Source organism: Strix uralensis, chromosome 2, assembly GCF_047716275.1.
Source record: "Strix uralensis isolate ZFMK-TIS-50842 chromosome 2, bStrUra1, whole genome shotgun sequence".
NCBI lineage: Eukaryota > Metazoa > Chordata > Aves > Strigiformes > Strigidae > Strix > Strix uralensis.
Genome location: NC_133973.1, coordinates 36,765,393 through 36,789,846, shown reverse-complemented (window position 1 = coordinate 36,789,846; position 24,454 = coordinate 36,765,393). Strand labels below are relative to the sequence as shown.

The 24,454-nt window shown below is 43.6% G+C and overlaps 2 protein-coding genes across 3 annotated transcripts in view; both read right to left on the bottom strand.

Annotated features, from left to right (window-relative positions):
• B3GALT5 (beta-1,3-galactosyltransferase 5) overlaps positions 1-18,048 on the bottom strand; it is a 35,464-nt gene extending 17,416 nt beyond the window's left edge. The window contains exon 1 of the mRNA XM_074858368.1: positions 17,958-18,048. The gene's annotated coding sequence lies outside the window, so the exon portion shown is untranslated. The remainder of the gene's footprint in view (positions 1-17,957) is intronic.
• A 2,011-nt stretch (positions 18,049-20,059) lies between these two features.
• SH3BGR (SH3 domain binding glutamate rich protein) overlaps positions 20,060-24,454 on the bottom strand; it is a 29,178-nt gene continuing 24,783 nt past the window's right edge. For both annotated transcript variants that reach the window (XM_074858358.1, XM_074858359.1), the window contains 3 exons: positions 23,930-23,959; positions 21,833-21,940; positions 20,060-20,567 (listed from right to left, as the gene is read on the bottom strand). In XM_074858358.1, the coding sequence (XP_074714459.1) occupies positions 21,875-21,940; positions 23,930-23,959 (96 nt within the window). In that variant the 3' untranslated portion in view covers positions 20,060-20,567; positions 21,833-21,874. The remainder of the gene's footprint in view (positions 20,568-21,832; positions 21,941-23,929; positions 23,960-24,454) is intronic.

Sequence of the window (24,454 nt, the reverse complement as noted above, 5' to 3'; positions counted from 1 at the left end):
CCTGCCCTCCACCTGGACATGGGACATTTTCCTATGGAAAATGGGAAACCAACGGCGGGCTGGGGCTCACACCTCTGCCCGCACAGCTGCTGCACATCACAGCGCTCACCGGCTGCCCTCAGGACAGTCCTAGCCAAGGAGCGCACTGAAACAGAAATGCGCCGCTGTTTCATATAAAACCTGTGTCCACTCCCTTCAGCCGTGCCAGTGAAAGGTTACTGCTCCCAGCTTGCTATGTGAGTTTTAGCGGTTTGCTTCTCCGCAGCTCTTAGTCTGCCCAGCTGTAATTAAAGCCAGGGAGACTTGAGGGCGTTCGGTCTCTGGCAGGACTGCACACTGAAAAGCACACATTGCGCTCGCTCGGAGATCACACAGCTTAATGACTGGGAGGAGCACAAGGGGAATCAAAAAAACCCTCTGAAATATCTAGCCCTTGTGCTGGAAAAAACAACCACAAGCAAAATCTACTTCTCTATACCTCCGATTCAGGACTGTGCTTCCTGTGTAAGTCCCCCCCTACACCAACAAAGCATTTAAGCAGAGTAATGTAAACATATGCCTATATTTCATTAGCAGTAAATTTAAGTCAACATATGTCTACATGAAGTCAGGCCTCAAAGAGTGAGTCAGGGACTCAATCAGTGTTGTAATTGAACTAAAATAATCTAAGCCTTCTCTAAATGCACATAGCTTTAACCTGTCACATCAAATGAAAATTATATACTTAAACTATAATCTTCCTGTTCCCTTAGTCATCAAAAGAGGCTAGATCAAATTAAAAAAAGAGAGTGTGGATGCTGCTCAGCTGGCTGAGGAGGAGGTGGGGCTCACAGAGCAAGATATTCAGCTTGAACGAAGGGCTATTTCTGCCTTCCAAACTGGAGTCACCCCCAAAATCAGCTCCTCCAGCACCCCCATCCACATTGCTCCTTTCTCCTTCAAGCAGGAAACTGACAGCTTGAAACACCGATTGCATTGGTGATGGCTCTATATTGTCTTCTCCCCTGACAAATAACATCGGTTGGACGTGGCCTTGCTAAGTGACAGTTAATATTTCCACATATGAGCTTGTTCAAGCATAAGGCAGGCAGAGATAAGGTCAGACTGCAAACACCCATCAAAAGATGCCATTGTTTGGTTTGGGTTTAGGTTTGCTGCATTTTGTTTTGTAGCACTATGAAAAATGTGAATAGGAGCTCTGTCCTTGGGTTTTTCTGAATGTGTGTGCTGATAAGACAGCTGTGGGGGAAGACAGAGAAGCACTTGCAGGTGAGGAGGGTAAGTGATTTACAAGCTGCATACTTGGTGTAGATATGGGATGTTTAAACCGCTTCATTACCTGACTGCATTGGAAGTATCAAGGCTATTCACTTTAATGCAAAATTAAATCCAATTTTCATATAGAAGTTTTCAAAATTTTTCTACAATGAATCTGCACAGATTTATTTTGGTCAGGAGGACTTTCGTTGAAATAACATCATCATCCCTTCAACGGGCAAGGTTTATGTTATAAAAGCATTAATAGCAGTGCAGATTAATCTAATATGAGGAAAATCATGACCAATAAAACCTACTTGTATAATAGCAAAATGGTCACTACCCTCAGATTTACAGTATTATAATTCTACTGCTGCAAAACCATATATTTGGCAGACATGCAAGCTCTGTTGGTAAACTAGGCATACCAGATACCTCACTACGCATGAAGATTTATCTATATAGCTTTATCTATATATCACACACACACCCCCACTAGGGGGAAGGTGAGAATAGTGCTCACTTAATTATATCAAAATATGTAAAGTTCTACAATAACTTGTACAAACAAGGCTTAAATACCTCTCAGCATCAGCAGCTAACAAAATAAGTGGGTGACCAGTGCTGTGTACTATTCCCCGCAGCTGACTCCTGTACCGGTCAATGCTCCTGGGGCTGCGTCTTGCCCTACTTTAATCCCTTGGAGCACAGAAAGGTTTCTCCTGCTGACCTGCACCCACCCTGCATCCTGTGTTCCCTCCTTACCTTACTCTACCCACTTCTCTGTTGTGCTTAAATGAATCAGCAGGTGGGGATTTAAGCTGTGTGTAAGTAAACACTAATGTTTTTTTAATCTAGTTATGCTTGTCTAACCACTGCCTAAAGAACAAGAGAAGCTGAATTTGCCTGTCTTCATATGCCATTTCCGCTTACTGCCGCATCACGCTGATGGGTTCAGCTGCTCCTGAGTGCAGTTGTGTGTGGTGGCACAGGCAGACGGTTGGGACAGGGACAGGGATGGGGTCAGGGAGGGAGGACACTGTATCCTCCCTTTGCAGGGTTGGGTTCAGTGCTACAGCAACATCAGCACTACCAGTCTACACCACTGAGAAGAAAAAGTATTAAGTGCATTTTAAAGGGAGTTTGCGGAAAGCAGTGCTCCTGTTCAAAAAAAGCATGCACACTGTTAATAGGACTCCAGGTGTTACACTCATTCAGTTGCTTTGTGTTCTTGACAGCAGATTGCACCTGGTTGGTGAACCTCATCTGTGGCACACTACAGCCCAACAAGAAGCCACTTAGGAAAATGCTGAAGACCAAACAGTCATGCAAAAAACTCTTTGACAAATAGTTTCCCATAAGAATTTCATGTGGAGGGAAAAATCTTAAGCTTCCCATAGCCATTCACACCCTAAATTTGCATACCTGAATAAAGCTAATCAGTAAAAGGATATTAAAAAACAGTTAATGGAACTGCTTAAATAAATGGATGGGGCTTTAAAAACTTCTTTAATTGATCTTCACAAAGGATATGGTGTTCTTAATATCAGTTTTGTTTATGCATGCCTAGTACCAGCTTCTACTCTTTATTTGTAAGCAAGCATGCTAGTAGTACCTGAATAAAATTTTATTCAGATGTATGAAGTGTTCTGATTTTCTTTAACGTGCATTGCTAATAGTATTTTGCTAGCTAAGCCAAACTCTTACAATTTAATTATTTCTGTATGGGGCTACAAACAGGCCTTGCAAACTGAGAAGAAGAACTTCAGTGAGTCCAGGAGTGTCTCCACCTCCTGCTGAAGCTGTGAATTTATTCCTTAATCAATTTGTAATCAGTTAACTAACTCAGTGCAAGACCTGAGACGTATCGGCTGCAACTCTTCATTTCATCCTGTATAAAACCTTCAATCTATCCTCAGCCTTTTGGCATTCCGGTTGTTATTATTTCCAGTGCTAATCACCAGTGGAGCCTAGAGCAATCTATCTGCTGAGAAGAGCCGACTGTACTTTACAGTGTGGTCTCCTAAGGATGAGAGCAGAAACATGCTCATAGCAACAGGCTCTTGGTTTGCTTCTTGCTCAGCTAGTTGACCCTGCGGGCTGGGTGGATGCTGGCTGTGCCCAGTGGAGGACAGAGCTGGTATGAACCCACGGCCCCAGTCGTGGCTGGTACCTGCAGGAAGCAATGCAGCCGTGCCCTGGTTAGGGGCACCCCTCCACAGCGTATGTTTCGTTGGGGGAACGCAGACCTGCAGCCAGCAGGGCCAACAGGCTGCCAGCTCCGGCCATCATCCATCTCCTGGATGGATCTCGCCTGCGCTTGCTGGGGTTTGGCTGAACGACAGACTATCTCTCAAAAAGGAACCCCAGCTTGACTTAAGGCCTGTGAACAACACAAAAATCTTTTGCTTCTACTGATAAGCTGCCCGAATAGCTAACCATCCAAACTGTAGGGGTGTTTTGCCTTATTTCTTGCTATGTTTATGTTGTCTGGGGTTTGCATACTGCCCAGGGGAACTGCTTTGTCCCTCTGTCAGCAGACACGCACTGCCATCGAGCTGCCTTTAGAGTTTCTTCTGAATAAGCTGCCCAAAAATTTCACTGCAGTTATCTTAAACTGCGAGCAGCTGAAGACAAGGACCTCACGTCTTCTGTATCGGCACAGCACATGAAGCTTCCTGATGCTGATCATGGTGTGGGGGCTTTGGGCACTGGAAGTTTCCTTGCCACTGTCACAAGGACTCATTAGCCATAACCTCCATTAGCACAGTGCTGCATTTTCTCCTGTGCTCTTTCCAACTGACCCAGGTTTCTTCCTGAAGACGCTGAAGCTGTCTCGCCACCACAAGCACAAGGTGAGCCCTCCAAGGCGGCTCTCAGCCCTCCCTGCCCTCCAAGGATGGACCCAGCACTGCCAGCCACGGCACTGTGGGTTTTGGCCACCAGTCATCCGCATCCCCTCCAGCTTCACGGTTGGCCAGGGCTCAAATGTTTGGCCTACAAAGGTGACCTACATAGAGCAGCCAGCTCGCTCCTTGGTCCCTCTCTTGCTAGGCTGAGCGATCTGAGCTGATTACATCCCCTGTTTGTCAGGCAATCTTCCAGGGTCTTGGTCCCATTAACTCGTCCCATTACCTTCACGTCCCTCCTTGAGCATGAGACCAGCATCCAACAGAGTACCCTCGACAAAAGTGTACCACTGGTGCTCTTAAGTGCCACCAGACCTTTCCCTATCCCTCCTGCTACAGCATTTGGAGATTGGGCTTTGAGCCGTATAGGCGTTAAGACACGTGGCTTATTTAAATAAATAGCACAGGTTATGAAACACCGAAGTCATCAGAAAGGTACAACACGGCCTCCCCCTCGCTGCCTGTGGCATTTCAGATCTCTCCTGGAAGGAGCCTTTGGCACATCTCCATAAGGAGTCTGGAGGGACAGAAGCTGGACATGACCAGGGGTCACCATGTCTTCCCTGGGAACCAGTGACCCCCTGAGCCCCACCCTGAAATGTCCTCTCTCACAGCAGGCACTGAGCACTGACTTACAACAATGATGATAATCAAATCACATGCTCCAGGGCTTTGGAATAAGGAAAAACAGGAGATTTTGGCCCCTGCCCACTGCACAATTAACTGGAAGTTCATGGAGGTTTTTCATTTGTTTGTAGATCTTTGCCTTGTCTCCCGTTTTGAAGAAAAAAAAAAAAAGAAAAAGAAAAAAACCACTTGTAATTGCGTACAGGACCATGGGCCACAATGGCTGCAAAGCCATAAAACATGTGCCCTGCTCATATGCCCTCATTTCCCTTCAGGAAGGGGTTTCTGTCCCCCAACCCAACGACCTGACCTGGGGACAGGGAATGGATGGGGCAGACACAAAGCGTTTGTTTTCAGCCTGCACCAAGAGTTATGGCTCAGCCACCTGCCTTCTGGCTCCATCCTCAGTGGTCCCATCCTGAGTCTCTTGTTATTCCCCTCTTGCACAAGAAACCAAATGATGGCTTGCAGGGCACGTCCATTCTGCGGGAAAATGCAGAGCCTCACAGAAAGTCACGAACACAGGCTGGATGTCTAACATCAATCTTTTTTCTTCTCCCTTCCCGGCACCGTGTTTTCTACCTGTCAGTAGTGAGACCAGTCATGAAAAGCCTAGGAGATGGGCAAGAGCAACCACGGATCTGTGCAGGTCAGGGGGATGGAGCTCAGCCACTGGGATGCTGGTTGTAGGCATAGCATGGGGCAGCTGGTTCCCGGGAGCCCTCGCAGGATGGAGATCACCTGCAGCCTCCCCACAGGGACATGCTACAGACAAGGCGAGTCAGGGCAGAGCTCAGGTCTCCTTGACTCCTGAAGGAATGGTGCCGTCCAAACAAGAATGTGATCCCTGGGAAATAATGATTGAAAACCAGGTTTAATATAACTCCCACTCCTTCCCTTTCAGCCTTATCTGCCTGCAAAAGTTTTCTCAGCACTGATTGATCTGAGTGCCGTTATCTGGTACATAGCTTGAGATGAAGGTTTTGATGGAGCTTGATTGAAGTGCCAGAAAACCGTTCGCTCAGTTATGGCTCTGACAAATGGATCCCTCTTAGCTGCTGAGCTTAATGTGGGGTTTTTTTAATTTATTATCAGCATGTTCTTGTTCTGGGCTGGTGAGAGAGCAAAAGCCAAGGGGAAGGTACCCAAATAGCGTATTTTTGATCTGGCTCAAAACATAGACTGTCAACAGGAAAGTTTCAGGTCATTTGGGTTAAAACCAAGTACAACAAAGCTTCCAAATTTAAAAAACAAAGTACTGTATTCTCCTCTTTTTGTCTCTTCTCTGCATTTTAAAGAAACACCAGTATTTCTCAGAGGAAAAATAGTTCCCGAAACACTTCCAACATGTTTCTAGACAGCTTGCAGGATGCTTTTCCCCAAAGCATCATCAAAGGAGAGATCTGGAGCCACCTACCCAAATTTGCCAGCGAGCACTCAGCCCAGGGGCCACCTCCGCATGGCCGGTGAGGACCAGGGGAAGGAATGGCAACATGACACCCTTGGCAGGACCTGGGCTGACAGGTGCACGATTGGGAGCAATGGGAGGTCCATCTTGCAAAAACAGTCCTTGGCGGCAGCCTGGGAGGTGAGATGAGCCTATCTCTATGCCCACTCTGCCCTGCACATATCCTGTGGAGTCCTATATAGACCCAAAAAAGGCATATAAAGTTGTTAGACAAGTTTAAAGTTCACCAATACATCAGCTGCATTGTTAAACGCTCATCCTGGTGGGTAAAGCGTGCCTTAGCAGACAGCTTTGACTTAAGCCTGGAGTTGCTCTTTGCTGTTACAATGGATGGCCTGATTTCACCAGCCTACCTGAGACTACACCTGCCAGCAGACCTGCACCAACACAACAGAAATTAAAACCAAGCCCAGGTTAAGTCTTGAGACTTGTCACCTGCTTTTCAGCTGGTGCTGAAGGCAACAGAACTGCATCATTACAAGCATATCATGGTTGATACAGGCTGTGGCGCTAGCCCATACCCATGATTTTTAAAGAAAGATTTGGGGCAATGTGACACCATCAGGATGGCTCCTACACCATTTTGTCCTGGAGCAGAAGGCTCCAAATCTAGCTGAACACAGCAAGCTAATCTGCTGTCAGGCATGGCATTGGTATAAAATGGGACACAAGGGAAATCTGATGCAATATTACCATCAAGATTGAAAATTCAAAAAAAGTTCTCCTAGAAGCTCAACAGAAGTGAAATAATTTTTGATATCATTCCTCTTTGAAATGTTTGCACTTTGTTTCAAGATTAATTCCAAGAAGTGAAACATGTCTTTCACAAAAGGGAAAAAGGCCATTCAGTGAACATTTATTTCTTTAAAAACTTGGAACTGACCTATAATGCATTGCCATTTCAGCATCTGAAATAAAAAGATGACTATTATACCTTTTTTTTCAGGGAAACCTCGTTTATCAGTACAGTACTCCATCCACCCGCCTGCAACCCTGCTCTACTACATACTTTCTATTACCTAAGAGTATTATTTGCAGTGATTTAGTAAATTAAGCAAAACCATCTGCTCCACAAATATTTATCAATGCCTTTTAAATATTTATACTTTAAAAAATGTACAGGTTTTTTTCCTGTTGAGAAAAAATGTTGGATTTTTGGGTGGGTTTTTTTTAAGTGAATGACAGTGAATATTAGTAGACAGATGTCCACCTTCCCCATGATTTCCCAGGTATCTGATTCACACTTGACATCTCCTATATGGACAGCTTACAACTGTTTTCTTTGTTGCTTGAGGGCTTGTCCTCACAGCTGGTGGTCGTAGCACTCACCTTTAATAAGAGCAGCCTGAGAGTATTTAAGAGTCACTAAATAAAATAAGTAGCCAGTGGGACAGGGAGCAGGCCCTGCTCAAATGCCAAACTGAAAAGCCTGAATTCTTGTCCTCTGCCCCCTTGGCAGCTATGGCTCAGCTCTGCCCAATAGCAGCCACAGAGTTCAGGTCTCTCCACAGCCAGGATTGTCACAACTTGCATATGTAGCTTTATCCCTCTTCCACTCTGCCCCATGAAAGATGAGATTGAAGATGTGGACATTGTGGGAGTGTACATGTCCAGCTGAGTATTTATATATTTATTTCTGACTGATTGCTTGCCAGGTGACTTTTTATGAATGGCATTTTTTAATCATGAGAAGGATATTTAAAAAAAAATGCAGATATTTGCAACTTGCTTTGTTTATAAGCGTTTTATTTTATCTCTAGTTTATATTCCCCCCTCAGCCCTCCTTTTTCCAAGAGAATGAAACCATGATCTGCCCTGGATCGGGATGTGTTGTGTGCAGCCAGACATGGGGGTGTCAGCACCTCCAACAAGTTCCTCTTTTTCATGAGTCAGGCCAGGAAAACTGGCTGCCCACAAGTTCAAAGCTTATTAATCTTTCATACAGCGCAGTAAAACATAGATGAGCAATAAATGTACCTGTCCTTGTTTCCTCTTGCCCATTAAATCAAGTGCCTGCTTTTTGGGATTCAGGAAATGGAATTGTAATTAAGAAAGGAAAAATTCTTAATATCTGGAAGCAGTCCTTGCACTAACCACTGCAAAACATATCCCATAGCATTTTACTGAGAAAAAAACCCAACCAATCAGTTGGTTCAGCCCACAGCTAAACAAAACGTTGCTCTGCCCAGCGAAGGCATTCGCCTGCACAGTCACAAAGGACACAGACCCCTTCTGCTGGTATTATTTAAAACTCTGAGCATAATTAAGTATGTCAAATTCACATTTTCCTCTTCTGGTACCCAAGATCAAAAACCGTGCCAGCCCTAGGATTGCCACCAGCCTCCTTTCCAGCACCCACTTGAGCATGGAAAAGCTGTGGTTGGGCAGATGAACCCACACTTCTGCCGTGAGGTACCCACAGCAGCCTCGCTGCCTCCATGCCCCAGGGTCTGTGCAGTCATCACAGGGAAATGAAAAACTAATAAAATGCAACAACATACAACAGAATAGCAGTGCATGATGAATGCCTGACAGAAATGTGTACGTCTGAATCATCAATATTGAGGTTCAAATATTAAACCATCAAACCTTTAAGCGATCAGAGACTGCAGTATCTCTAGTTTGGTTAGCGTAAGGTTTCCACTTAAAGCATTGGACTGGGATCTCTGAATTTTCATCCTCCCCCACATATCTAAGTACATAGAGTTGCACTTCTTGTGCTCCTGGCGGTAATCATGAAGTCAGGCTGCTTGTTAATATAGAAAAAGACACCTGGGGTAAAAAAGAAAAAAAAAAAAAAGCACTGATGCACTTTCTTAGATGTCTTAGAAGATTTTTAATGACCAAACATTTCAAAAATAGATAGCTCAGCAGCTTTAAATAGGTACATGCTGCACTTTTCTGCTATATTTTGAACATTAACCCATACCCTCTGCAATGTACTTAGTATACAGCACATTAATAGGAAGTGACTTTTTAGGACCATCTATCACTTTCCACCCCACTCTGCAAGTCAGCTGCTTCACCATCCACACCTACCCTGTGTGAAACAACAACCATCCATCTACTTTCTTATTTCTCTTGGTGCCCCCAAAATTTCACACATTAGGCAGCAAGCTTTCATAGCGTTATGGTCAGCCACAAAATCAAGACAGACTGAACAAGGACTCAGGGCAGCCCCAACGAGTTATGGGATCAGGGTACAGCAACAGGCAACAGACAAACAGTTTCAGAGATAATCTATCTCTACATAATGGTAACATGACAAATACAGATCAGTAGCGCTATCACCCAGGCTGAAACAACAGCAAACACAGTAATTCACCAATGCCGGGCTACACTTTGCATCCAGGAGAACAAAGACTTATGTGGGGTGACAGGCAGGCAGCAGGCAGGCAGCAAGGCAGGGCAGGGCATCTCCTCCGGATGGGTGGCTTGGAGCAGCCAATGAGCTCAGGGAATCCTGGATTCCCCATCAGATGGTCCTCTTCTACTGCTGAGCTGCAGAAGTGCCATGGGGCCACGTTTGGCAGCTCTCACAGCCCACCTCTGCTCCCTGCACTGTCCCAGCTGCACAGGGAGCCCAAAATACCCCACAAGGCAAAACTCACCCCACACCTCTTTTGGGGTTAGACGTTCCCTTTTCGGTGTTGTCTTGCCCCAGAGGGTGTCTCTGGGCCCCTACACACAAAGTAAAGAGAAGAAACAGTTCCTTTTAACAAAATTTCAGGCAAAATTTGAGGAGGCCATTGAGTTTTGTTTTTGTGAAACCTTTATTTTAATCAAACTTCTTTAGAGGAAATGACTCGTACAAAACAATTCATCCAACTCATGGAAAAAATTTGCTGGAGTCATTTTTGCCCAAAAGGCAGCTGTTTTGGTTTCTTTCTGCAAGTGAGCCACATTACTGAGAGACAAAAGCCTCCCTCTGCTCCCTTGGGTATGCCATTTGCAGACAATTTCTTCTGCCGGGCTCTTGCCCTCTGGTGCCTTGCCATCTTTGATCGCTACATGATTGGCACATCAGTGGGGTGGGGTTTTTAATAAGTCAACAATTATGGCATCTTATTGAACTTTTATCTTTACTAGTCTCACTGAGGTTAGGAAGAATCTGTCAGGTGACACACAGTTTATGAGTGATTTTCCATAGCCCAGTTGAGGCATTACCCTCAGTAGCGGTGTCTGATGAGGGCTTGGTGAGTATAACCCTCCCCTGCCACCTTTGAGGTCAGGCAGTGTCTTGTGGAAACAAGTGGTCATGAGCCCCTGCCCTCACCGTGCAAAATTTGCTTGGCAAAGGCTTAACCAAACATAAGGGACAAGTCACTATTCAAGAGTGAAGCCATCTGTCTGATAAATCTGTTAATGCCACATTGCACCAGTATTTCCAAGGCTGCTTCCTTCCATGCACACATCTGCAACAGCACCTGATTTCAACAGGCAGCAAAGGAGCCGGTTTCCTTCCCATTACACCCCACGACCCTTCAATGGGTAAAATATGGAAAAACAAGTGTAAAATCCTGGTTTATAGCAGGAACCATTGACTTCTTGCTAGTGAGCAGAAGACGGCTTTACACTCACAGAGGCACTCATTGTTTTGGTGCAGGAGGCTGAGAAAGGGACACGGCAGCTATTGCCCCTGGAGCTGCTTCTCCCCTTCCTGGGGCAGGACCTGATGCCCAGGTGCCACCCCACTGGGTGATGGCACCAAGAGAGGAAGAAGCACTTGCTGAGTTTCTGCCATCAGCTTCACATCTAATTTAGAAACAAAAATTACAGCCTGACAGGCCACCCTTTAGAAGTCTCTGACCTTCCTCTATGGCATGTCAATAAGCCCTGCTGCCAGCTTTTGGAACTCGGACTCACCCTGTGGGTGACTATGGGGTGGGCCTGTCTGTAACCCAAAGAGGCTTTGTCACCTCCCAGGGGATTATCTCAGCACACATTTCTGAATCCTTCCTGCTGACACCAACGGGGATCAAGTGTCTGCCAGGCTCTTGTGATGTTTGAATAGTAGTGGACAAGACTTCAACATGGACTCTTAAGACAGCATGCGCCAAAATACTTGTGTTTTTAGCATGAGTCACTTAAGATGTTGATGCTGACATTAGGAATAGGAACAGTCAGGCAAAGATGACTACAGGTTAAAAATGTACTGCTAAGAAAAGAAATGCAGAATACTTTGCTAAGGTTGTATAGAACTGGTTGAATTCACTCTCTTCAGCTACCACTAATACACTGCAGGCATCCCTAGGTAGAAGATTTCTATCAGTGAAACCCTGGTTGCTAACAGCAGCCAGTTTCTCAGGGAAAGTTTCCAGCTTCCTTGCAAAGTCCTGCAAAGTCTTGGCTGTGTCACCACAGGGAAAAGCCACACAGCAGTGTGAAGGGGACCTGCCATTCCCTGGCTCACCAGCTGCTTCCTCGCTTCAGGTGAGAGACATTAACAGATCCTGGTAATATTCCTGCTGTGATCCTGTTTCTCAGTGTGCCAGGCAGCCTGTGCTGTACATTCAGTATATGCTGTGGTGCAGTCATACTCTCTCCTTGCTTTATTTTTCATGCAGTTCCTCATGACATGTAATGTACAATCTGCAGCATGCATCTGCTGAAGAGACATTATTTCCCCTTCCTCTGGAGTAAGTTCCTTCTCCAGCTTTATGTTTTCTTTATTCCTGAGTACAAAACAACTTTCAATACTCACCATTTTTGGAGATTCCAAATTTGGAAATTTGGAAATTTTTTTAGACTACAGCAACCAAGGTAATGTCACCTCCTCTCATATATTGGACCTTTATACCTGGAATAGCTTTTCGCCAATCTCTCCGTGTGAATTTATCCTTTTTGACCAGGGGTTCAAACATGACACAGTACCTGCCCCAAAGGAGGTGCCACTGCAGTGCTTTGCAATGTTACTCAGTATTCCCTTCACTTCTGAAAATAGCTCCTTAGCGCATCTACTCATCACATTTCTCTTTGCCACCACTGCATCGCATTACAGCTCCCCGTGGCTTGGAGACGAACCTGTGCACATAAGCCTTTCTCCTCCTGTGCCAGTTCTAGGAGGGCGGGCTTCCAGCTTGAAGCAGAAATTCTTCTTTGCCCCCAAAGCACATGATGCTGGTACTCCATACTGCCAAATTTTTTCTCATTTCTGTACTTCAGCGTCTTTTGCTTCTTTCTGGGTCACCATCCTGTTCTCCTCCACACTGGCAATGCTCCCCAACTGCTCACCAGTGCCAGACTTCCTCAGCACATGCATCTTGTGCTGGGGCCACTAGTTAAACACAGTCCCCAGGACCCATCCTTGGAGGTCTTTGCTACCTTGAGCATGTCCCTGCCAGCCCACGGGCAGCTGCCCTGCCCCTCCTTCCCCACTGTCTTCTCCTCTCCCCATACTGGGAATCAGGCAGAGGCATCCTCACCACCTCCAGCAATAGCCTGGCAATACATCACCCACCCTGCCACCGTTGGCATGGCGGGGTGACTCCCTGTCAAGATTTTGGCCACTTGGGCCCCCTAGGTCCTGCCAGAGACACTTCCTCTGGCTCCTGCATTTGTCTGTGATGGACCACATCAGCAGCTGCCCTGAAACCAGCCAAATGCTGGCCAGAAGCTAAATATAATTTTCTTTTACTGCCTCTAGCTTTCATCAAAATCTGATTAGGAGCACATGGACGCCAGTATCAAACCCATTTAAGTTGGATGTAGCCAGTATTAATGCAGCCCACCACATCATTAAAATCCAGCAATGCTATAATCCTTATGGAAAAGTACTGGAGCACACAGAAAGCCAAAACTACTCTAACACACCATGGTCTATCATTGACTGCTGGGAATCGCTCACGTGCAATGACCAAAAGGTGCTTCCTAGCCCAAAGGGGATTTTTGCCCCCATTTTCTTTCTTACTTTCTTACTTTCTTACTTGCTTTTCCTTCCCTCCACCTCAGACTGGATAGGAACCATCACTGAGTTGCTGCCAAGCTTTCACACCCAAGATGCTGCTGCTAAGTTAGCTGTAAGGGCTGGAACAACACCCCTTTTTTGGGAGCCCAAAAGAAGCACCCACCAGCAGCCCAGCACTTTCCAGCTGCCACCCCACAGCCCTACACACAGCCCTGCTACGTGCTATTTGCTGTGCCCAGCACATCAGCCGGGGCTGCCGCTGCCAGGACTATCATCTCCCCAGCCAGAGGGATGCTGGAAGAGGATGCATCACTTTATTTATTTCTTTGGAGCTTATTGTGGAGGCAATTCACTTCTGTTAAAATAAAATATTAAAAAAAAAAAAGGAAAGAAATAAAAATCCCCATGGTTTGGGCAGCAAGAAAGAAGGCAGTTCATGTGCTTTGTGCTGCCTGGCAAGCCCTGGGACTGCTAACTTTATCAGGGTAATGCAATTTTGAAGGCTAAGGCCAGCAATAGCAGGCTCCACCATTGTTCAGCATGCAGCTCAGGGTCTGCATTGATCTGCAGCCTCTGCTCTGCCCCACCAAGAGCTGGTGGGGGGTGGATTTTATCACACACTTGTACACAAATGCTCCTCCGGCATGGTAAGCCACTATTAAGAAAAACTATATAAAGTGTCTTCTAGCCTTACTGCTCATACATTGCAAAGCTTGAAAGTCAAAAAAAAAAAAAAAAAAAAAAAAAATTTGCCCAGAAAGCTGGAAATTGGAACTGACAGAAAAATCGCATCCATCCAGGATCCTGTCCTTAAAGTCAGCGGAGCAGAAACCACCGTGCTTTGCTACCAGCCCCACAGCCATCACTCCCCATGGGCAGTCAGCTGGGAGTCAGGTGCTCTGGCTTTAGCAGCTGCCCTCACCCCTACCTTTGTGCACTCCCAGCCCCACTGTGTCCCCATCTCTATCTTGAAGCCATCTCCTGGGCTCACTGGTGCTCCCCTGTCGCAACGGTCCCTCCCAGGCTGCTTTTGCAGGACAGGCAGCACATGATTGCAGCAGGAGAGATAAAGTCCTCTCAGCCCAAAGAAGAGAAAGAACCTGTGGCAACATGCAGCTATGGGGCTTCTGCACAGGGTGTACGAGAGTGTGAGGGGGTTCAACAATGGGCCCACCCTCCCAGGTAAGGTTTCTCTTCAGTCTTTCATCTGCCAAGCCCCACTCATGTACTATGCAGTTAAGAAAACAAAAATAAAAGTTCTTCTAGGTTCTTGCATTGTTTTCTGCCTCCAAGCTTCCTTTTCTGGGGTTACATTTTCCTGAAGGATTACACTGCTGAAAAAGTAGAGATGATAACGGCTTTTTTCCAGACGTGTCAGCAAAATCACAGCTAGCTAACAGGAAGGCACTCTGTGTGACATCCTTTTCTACATACATAAAGAAGTTACTTCTGCAATTTCAGAAATATGTTTTAAACCTTTCCAATGAAGTAGAAAACCCAAATAAGTTTTTTTCTGCATCAAAATACATTGCTTAGTAAATGTGTAAGCCATATGAATCTGACTTTGATCAAACGACTATAAACATATACGTATTTTGGAGGACAGTTTGTGACATAGGTGTGTATAGATACATGTTTGTTAAATTAGGAGAGAATGGGAACACTGACACAGCTGGTATTTCTAAGAGGAATCCCCAAAGAGCCTTTCTGCAAATGCAATCCTGATCTAGGCCAGTGAGTAACAAAGAAGGAAGGGTGACCATTTTTTTCAGCCATTTCTTCTGTAGGCTGCTTAATAGTAGAGTTAGGTGAGAAAGCAGTGAAGATAGAACGTAAAGCAGAAGGTTGTTTTGAAAGCTGTCAGATATCAATATGACGGGGAAAAAAAGTAGAAACTAGCATTTTTAATGTGGAATGGACAACTCAGAAGCAAATGCCTTATCAAAGGAAGAAGATGCGGTTATACTTTCATCTTTCGATTAGTGCATTGATAAGTTGGTTTTGTTCCCATAAATTTTCTGCAAGTATTTTCTCACTTTCATAGGGAAAGTAAGGTGCAAGGAAGCTAACTAAACAGCCTCTGGTCAAAAATGGTTTTGGATGAGTTGGTATCAAAACTCAACTTCTCTTAAACTTGGTGACAACTTTATTCCTCACAAATCAAACAGCCTGAAAGAGAAAGGTACTGTTCCTCAAAGAAACTTTGGTCACTGTAAATCAGTTCCAGGTGTTCTCAGAGATTCATCCTTCATCCCTCTGAGATAAGGACTCCACAGCTCATTCTTATTTTTATCCTTGAAGGTATTTAAAAGACATGTAGACATGACACTTAGGAACGTGGTTTAGTGGTGGAGTTGGCAGTGTTAGGTTTACGGTTGGACTCATGATCTTAGGGTCTTTTCCAACCTAGATCATAGAATCACAGAATCATAGAATCACTCAGGTTGGAAAAGACCCTTGGGATCATCGAGTCCAACCATCAGCCCTACTCTACAAAGTTCTCCCCTACACCATATCCCCCAACATCTCTTCTAAACGACCCTTAAACACATCCAGGGATGGTGACTCCACCACCTCCCTGGGCAGCCTATTCCACTGTCTGACCACTCTTTCTGTGAAAAATTTTTTCCTAATGTCCAGTCTAAACCTCCCCTGTTGCAGTTTAAAGCCATTCCCCCTTGTTCTATCGCTAATTACCTGTGAGAAGAGACCAGCACCAACCTCTCTACAATGTCCTTTCAGGTAGCTGTAGAGAGTGATGAGGTCTCCCCTCAGCCTTCTCCTCCTCAAACTGAACAGTCCCAGCTCCTTCAGTCACTCCTCATAGGATTTGTTCTCCAGACCCTTCACCAGCTTCGTTGCCCTCCTCTGCACTCGCTCCAGCACCTCCATATCTCTCTCGTATTGAGGTGCCCAAAACTGGACACAATACTCAAGGTGTGGCCTCACCAGTGCAGGGGGACTATCACCTCCCTACTTCTGCTGGTCACACTATTTCTAATACAAGCCAGGATGCCGTTGGCTTTCTTGGCCACCTGGGCACACTGCCAGCTCATGTTCAGCTGCTTGTCAGTTAGAACCCCCAGATCCTTCTCTTCCAGACAGTTCTCCAGCCACACCTCCCCAAGCCTGCAGCAATGCATGGGGTTGTTGTGGCCCAAGTGCAGGACCTAGCACTTGGCCTGGTTGAAGCTCATCCTGTTGATGTTGGCCAACTGATCCGATCTATCCAAGTCTCTCTGTAGTGCCTCCCTATCTTCATGCAGATCAACACTCCCGCTTAACTTGGTGTCATCTGCGAACTTACTGATGATACACTCTATGTCCTTATCAAGATCATCAATAAAGATGTTAAACAGAAATGGTCCCAACACCAAGCCCTGAGGAACACCACTTGTGACCGTCCGCCAGCTGGATTTAGCTCTGTTGACCACCAGATGATTCAAAATATTTAGTGACAGAAAGTCCTCACCACATGCAAAACCATGGCTGTTATGTTCTGAAGCAGGGGAATGCACAACAGGTAGTCCACATCTAATTTGGACTCCACTGCCCTTGATTTGTGATATTGTGATATTTGTGATATTGTGTATGTCATCCCACCTCTGCACCTTACTTCCCCATGAACAAAATAGAGACGGTAACTCATTAAGAATGAGTCTCAGCTGAGAATTGTTGTTTTCTCTGATTGCTTTATGCACGGCAACGACCTTGCAACTGGAGGAAGCATTCTTCAAGATTTTTTACATCAAACCACAAACTTCCAATCTGCCTTCTGAAGAAATTACTACCTTGAATTTTCAGCTTCCCAGCTTGTTTGTCAAGTGTATTTCCAGCCTTCTGAAGTTGTCAAAGGATGCAGATAAATAGTCTTATCTCCTTTAACACTGATATCCTCCCAGTAAAGAGAAGACTATTAAAAAGTCATTATTTAGAAAGCAGGTGGCTGGAAAGGTGACCAGAAACACTGACTGGGGGCTAGTGCTGTAGTGGCAAAACTACCAAACAATTTAATTTCTCTCCAATGAATTTCCCTTAGAGTTTTCTTAGGAGAAAACCTCTTACACGATTGTTGGCTCAGAAACAGCATAGCCCAGATTTCCTTCCGGACTTGTTATACAAAACCCTTTATTACTAGCAACAGAATGAAGCTCATATTATTTGTTTTCCCAGAAAACAAACCATTGACTAGCCCTATCTACTTAGCTGCTTTGTGATGATACTTGTAGTCGCTTCTTTTACACTTCAGCAGTCTGTTAAGCTTGATAATCAATAGTTTTACAGGGCAAACAGCCACCACCCTATGACTTATATGGATCTGTAGGAAGCATAGCTTGAAGCCTCTCTAATTTTAGCTTGTTTCAGTATACTAGAAGTTTCTAAAATCAATCACCCAAGGAAAATACTTTACATCCCAAAGCATCACAAAAAGCAGCATGCTGTTTTCTGCTTAAGTGGGGTGCACTGGAATGATTTTGCACCCACAGTTTCCTGAAGCATGTTAAACACCACATACAGGGCACGCCCTGTTAACCAACTGCAGTTGCTTTCTCCTGGTAAAATATAAATGATCTAAAATTGCTGACAGTATGTCTTAAATGCATTTAAGTCAATAGCTTACATATTTGTACTACTGATTTTCATTCAGCTGTAGTTAGAAAAGACTTAATTCTTTGCCTAGTTGCACTAAATTACTGCAGAAAGTATTAAGCTTATGTAAGCAGAATTAATGTTATGGCTAAAATCACTGAGCAGCAGTCAGCTTTCAGTTTATCCTTTGCATACTCACAATGTCCTTTTCATCTGGCAGAAAAGATGATCAGCACATGCTGAAGAGCATTATCCCAAGGAATACACCAAAGACCTGTGTTGTGCTTGCGACCATCCACTATCCCCTTTGCTTTTTGACTACACTGAGCATAACCTCAGTCACCAGCTGAAGACCAGGGGAGTGCGTCACTCCTGTACGGGAGGCTTAGCATTCCTCACATTCCTTGACAGGCTTTCCAGATTATGCCCTCTCAAGAAGGTGGTTGCCATATTTCTGCCTTAACGAGTGATACCTGAATATGCAAGGTGTGGTGGTTTTGTTTCAAGCCCAAAGCCTGTGGTCCTGCCTGCTGTACCAAGTACACGCGGGATCTTTGTTCTGCATATCAGTAGGGGGAAAAGTGGAGTCCAGGGTTCATCAGTCGTGCAAAGTTCAGACAGCCCAGGGATATGTCAAGGCTACCATGAGCACTCCAGCTGTTGCACAGCACACTCTCACTGCATTGGATTTACTACATTTGTCTACCATACCCCCAAAAGTCCAGCCTTTTGTTCAAAACTACTGCAGCAATGACTGGGACCCCAATTTGGCTGGCAGGGAGATGGGGTACACTTTCCCCAGGAAGAGTAATCACCTGCAGGACTTAATAAGAAACAGTCAGATCAGTGGCTCGCCTAACCTGCTACTCAATCTTTGAATGTGGAAATGGGCAATGCTATTTAGGGACAGCAAGTCCACTGTATTCAATTTCTTCTGCCCTCAGACCCCAGCATCCACAATTCATTGGATTAGGGATATCGATGGACACATCCCAGGCTGTAGTACCCATTTCAGAGACTCCTGTTCCTGACATTACCCAATACATTCGTGGGCCTGTTGACATTGTCAGTCTCCATAACATCCCGTGACAACAAATTCCAGAAGTTCCCGACCCACTGTATAAAAAAGTGCTCTCTTTTATCTCTTTTAAGCTGATCTACTAATTTTATTGTCTATTCTAACTGTGTATACTATTTTTCATTATACTATTGCAGGATTTTTTGACTAACAGTTCTGCATTCATCTTATTCACTGCCTTTATGAGTTTTGTAAATGCCTTGGCTTCCTCTCCAAATTGAAGAGTCTTTTCAGTCTCCTCCTGGAGCAGCTGTTTCATCCTCTCCAATTGCTGTTTTCTCCACACCTCTTCTTATGCCAGTACATCTTCCCTGAGATGCAGAAACCAGACTGCACAAAGTGCTCAAGATGTCAGCTCAGCAAGGCTTTATATGGCAGCAAAGGCAGGCCGTCCTGATGGTGCCCAAAGTTTTCCTGGGTCTTGGCCACTGCTGCATGTTGAGCTGATGATTTTGGTGAGCTGTAAGTGACGACACCAAGGTCTTTCCCTCAGCTGGACCTGTCAGCTCTGAGCTCAGCATCACCTATGAGTGTAAGAACAGAGCAGACAGCACTGCTTCCCCATCCATCCCCTCCCAACAATTGCAACTTTAGATGTATCCTGAATGAAAAAATGTACCCACTCAGGACATTCAGGAAACCTCCACACATTTTTTTGTCCACTTTATTTGTTCAGTCATTGTTCAAGCATTCACAGTATACATCTCAGCTTGAAAAGCCAGCCTCTTCTTGATCAGAGTTAAATATAAACTTGTGGTTCCTTTGGAGACTGTTTTGTCTATGAAGCTATGGGCTACTTTGGCAATAAGCATTTCTCATCCCCTCCCTTCCTCTATAAGCAGTTTTTATAAATCTCATAAAAAGTAATTGAACAAGGGACTGAAATCCAAGCTCCTTCCTACTCAGTGAACTTCTAACCAACAATTACAGCGTGAATGTGGATTAATTTTCTCTGTCTCCCTGGCCCAGTGAATACAGATGTATCCATGAAGATGGACAAGGCTTCTGTAGAAGGGACTGGGACATCTCTTTCCTTCAATGAAGATTGTGTATCCTCGTGGTTGGGGTCTTATACACAACACCAGAAACATCAACAGCAATGTAAGGCAAGGTGAAGGACTTTGCATAGCCTACAAACATAATGATGGAGAAAACTTAACTTTACATATCTTAGCACAGTTTGCTAGGGTTAAATTAACGTTTTTGCAGACAAAGAACAGATATGACAGAAAACACATTTATTTAAAAGGCTGTACAATGGAAATCTCAATCATTTTCAAAAGCCAGCTGAGAGAGAAGTGACTCACATAGCTTGTACACAGGAAGCCTCTTTGCAGTTTTCAGTGCTGAATTTCTTTTTCTTTGAATACGTCACTTGTGTGAGTGCAGTTATCTGCTGAGTGGCAGCAATGTGTTTGGCAGTATATAAACATGGAGAAAGACATAGTTCCTGCCCTGAGGAGCTTACAATCTAAAACATGACATGGACAATACTATTCCAACATATAACAATAATCAACTGAAATATAATCTGTCAGCTATAAGAAGACCCATTTTAACAAGAAATTGGAATACCAAATATATATATAAAGGCCACAAGTAGAACAGAATGGTGTCTTTGTTCTGTTATGTATTTATATGTTCATAAGTCTACAGGCATGAAAGGTAGTGATGGTTTGCTTGAGAGAGTGATTTTATTTTCTTTGGCAGGGTTGCTCCAGTTTGTGCTTCCTGAAGAAAAATAAGGAAAATTAGATTAGAATTTAGCACTCCTGTGATTTTACATGTCTGAGCACTGGACAACACTGGGATGAATTAATTCCCATGCAACAAAGGAACCCAGATCTGGGAGAGGTAGCATGAAAGAAGTGATGGATTTTCTGTCCTGTTGAGGAACTGGGTCTCCACATCAGCATACAGTTGGTGAAACTTATGGCAATACCTCAGAGGCAGAGGTAGCTGGGAAGCCCACTCGTTCTAGAAAGAGCATATCATCACACTCAGGAGAGACCCCCACCACCCAAAGGAAAATCTGATGGAAATTCCAACTTTCTTGTAGGCTAACAGCTTTTCCCTAGTAAGTGATTGTCTGATCTTTATTTCTGTGCAGAGGAGAAGAGACAGTAAGAGGAAAAAGAAAACGTGAAAATTAAATTTGAAACCACATCCTGACAAAACTTGAGCAATGCTGGATGCTCTTACATCTATACAGGCACAAGTTCTGCCTCTCAGATGCTTCCTGTTTAGAGGTTTTAAAGTCACATTTGGTCTAGTTTCTAAGGCAATTAGAGTAATTTTATAGTGTGTCATATTTCTGGTCAGGCTCCTCTCCCTTCACCAGTAATTTTTTTAACATTTCAACTAAATTTGAGATAGGACTTCATCTGAGACATGAAGCTCCTAAAAGTTTCAGTGAAATCAGTAGCTGAGTAAGAGAGGAGAGGGATGAATTCTTATCCCAGATGAAAGAGAAGCAGCAATGAGTCTAACAGTTAAGTGTACAATTGGTCCATCAGTTGGGCACTTTGTGCATCTATACTGAATCTATACTGACCACTCCCACAGTACACATGTAGCACGCTGCCCTTTCTTAGGGGACACAGCTAGGGGAGAGCTATGGGGTTTCATAGGAAGATGTGAGGGAATATGCCCAAAGCAGATCTCAGAAGCCTGTTAGGGAGGTGAAAGTTGTGAGAGCAATGGGGAATGGATTGAAGGGCCTGTAGTATGTGGTGGATATCACAAAATACTGTGGTCACAGAGACAGCTGTGTAGGAAAAGCAGATTCATTGGTGCCATGGAAATGGGCAAAACTAACAGACTCATTAAGGACAATAGTTCTGACTAACCATTATGTGTCAAATGCGTAATATCTTTCCTGGTTTTGGTACATTCTTTCCATTCTTGCCATTGCATATTACAACAACATGTGCAAAATTTTCAAGTTTTTGTTACTTTAAGAACTTTTAGAAACTGAGCTGGATCTTAATAGTTACCTGAAAACCTGTTCAAGAAAGAATGTGTCATATGGAAGTGTACTAAGACTCTTCTTGCTCCTCCACCTCTTCCTGCTTTTCTTCTCCCTCTTCCTGCTTTTCTTCTTCCTTTTTTATAGAAAATAATTGCAGTTATCATGTAGGAATGGAAGGAAAAATAAACAGTCTTGAAATGCAGAGATCTGCTTTTGCAGCTGTCTAGTAAATACAGTATTATTTAAGCTTAAAAAATAGAGAAGTAATGTATAGAGCTTTTAATCTTAACATGCCAGGGCTCTAGCTTTGTGGAGTTAATAGGTACGTGCTGGAATATAAGAATCCTCTTCTTAGAGAGGTTCGAACACAGTACGTGGTTAAGCTGTAAATAGATGTTCAAGATCAAAATGTGAAAATGAAATACATGTAAATGTGACAAAAAGTTCATCATTTTTAATTATAAGCTTTCTTGGAACAGTAAATAAGTCAAGATTCGTGGCACAAGAACTAGATTCCTAAATAATCTAAAAATCATTTGGAGTCAGATAATATAACCTTGTTTCTGTTTCAAAAGTTCTTACTGCTCTCTTTTATAAAGGAGAAATGGCACAATTTAAAGGCCCTTTTCTTCAGTCAACCAAATGAATAGTTATCTGAAAGTTGGCATTTGTGTTACATAGACAACAATCTGTTTGTTGTCTTTTAAGAGCTAGTAAATGAAGCTTTAAAGTATAGTCCTACTCTGAAAAACAGCTGAAAATTGCATTGTCAGCTTCTCTGCTCCTCTTCCAGCAAACTCTTGTTCAAAGGCACTCCTGTGTGTATTAACAAGCTTTATCCCAAAATGTTGTATCTTCATATACTATCTAGACTATAAAAATTATGGGCATTTCTTCCTGACATACTAATCAATCAGAGAATACATAATTAATTTTTCAGTCAGAACTGCAGGTAGTACATAAGTAGCACAGGCCTTAGGTTTTCCTCTCAGACACATACTGTCATACAAGAGTCACATCTGAGTTGCCAAAATAAAATCCTGTTTAAATATGTGCTTGGGAATGGACCTGTTATAATTAGATTCCTGGTTTGAATCGTTGTTTTTCAGGGAAAACCATTGCACTAAGGGATCATCCCTGCAAAAGCAGAAACGTAGCATGAACATCCGCAAAGGTCAGCTGCATTAGAAGTTCTCGTGCCAGAGAAATATTGCCTCTTTTGGCATCTTCCTCCAGGAAAGCTGCCTTTCATTAGCACTCTTGGAAACACGGCCAGGTAAGCCCACAGGCAAGCAACATCTTTCAGATATTAACAACTTCAGTTCAAAATTCAAGCAGATTACCTTTTACAGAAAAAATGGGTATTTTTCTTGCTTGACGCATTAGTTAGTGGTGCCAAGGTGCACTAACCAGCCTTAATGGCTCTTGCCAGCCTCACCAGGAGACCCCACACTTTGTCTATGGGCCCAGGAGCTGCACTTCAGCTGCCAGGTCCACAATGATAACTCTGACAGCAGGAATGTGTATGTATACACATGTATACTGCATGTATTGCAGTTTGGAAGTGGGAAGATATGAATGTGTCTTCTTAATTGCAGGTTTGTAATGGAAAACAGCCTAAAGTAATCATCAGTGTTACTGGGAACACTGAAGAAATATTGAAGGCATAAACTTGCAAAGTTGGGCAAAGCAGAAAAGTATATAAAGTTTTGCACCTGGGTCTTACAATTTCTCGCAAGGAAAATATTTCCTTTATAGGCAGAGCTGCTCATTTGTCAGAATGACTCTTTCACACTATCAACACTGAAAATTTAATCAGCATGGTGTCAGTTAGCAATTGCCAAAGATATAGTTTTCTTGGGAGTCCTTGGCAAATTTTATTAAAGAATCCATGAAAGACAATTTCTCTTTCATTTACAGTTTTTAATGATTAAAAGCCTATCTTTATTCCCAAACAATAAGACTATGATATGACCAATAACTATCTCTGGCAGAATATAATACTAGTATATTTAGTTTCATGAATAAGAATTCACTAACTTTTGAGTGAAGGAACAAGATTGAAAAGGAATTAAATGCACGCAAACAAAAGATGAAAGCAAAATGTCCAAATATACTATACCCCTGTTGCTGCATGTTCTTCCTTCCTTTCCTAGGTGAGAGATACAAAAGAAAATGTTTAAAAGGTAGATCAAAGAAAGAAGGTCATACAGGCAAAACAGAGCAGAAATTAAACAATGAATTTAGGAAAATTATGTGGAATTCAGTGGATTTATTTTGAGATAATGTCCTCCAGATTAACTCACAAAGCACATTTAAGCTAAGCTTTTACTTTGAAAAAGGGCTATAAAATCATTAAATACCGCTCCCTTTTTCTCAGTTACTTCCAATCAAATCTGCTTTATTGACAAGCAAAGCATTAGAGCTGGGGTTTTGTTTGCTTTTTCAGTTGGTTGTTGGGTTTTTTTGGTAATCAGCTGGTCTGCAAAACGAAAGTTAAATCAGATTTATACAGAGCCTTATCTATGTTATATATCATCACTCAGAATCTGGCTTGCAATTCTGTTAACTGTTGTAGACTGGAACAGATGCCTTGGCTCAACAGTACTGGGGAATAAGAAATAATACACGCTGGTTTTAGACTGTA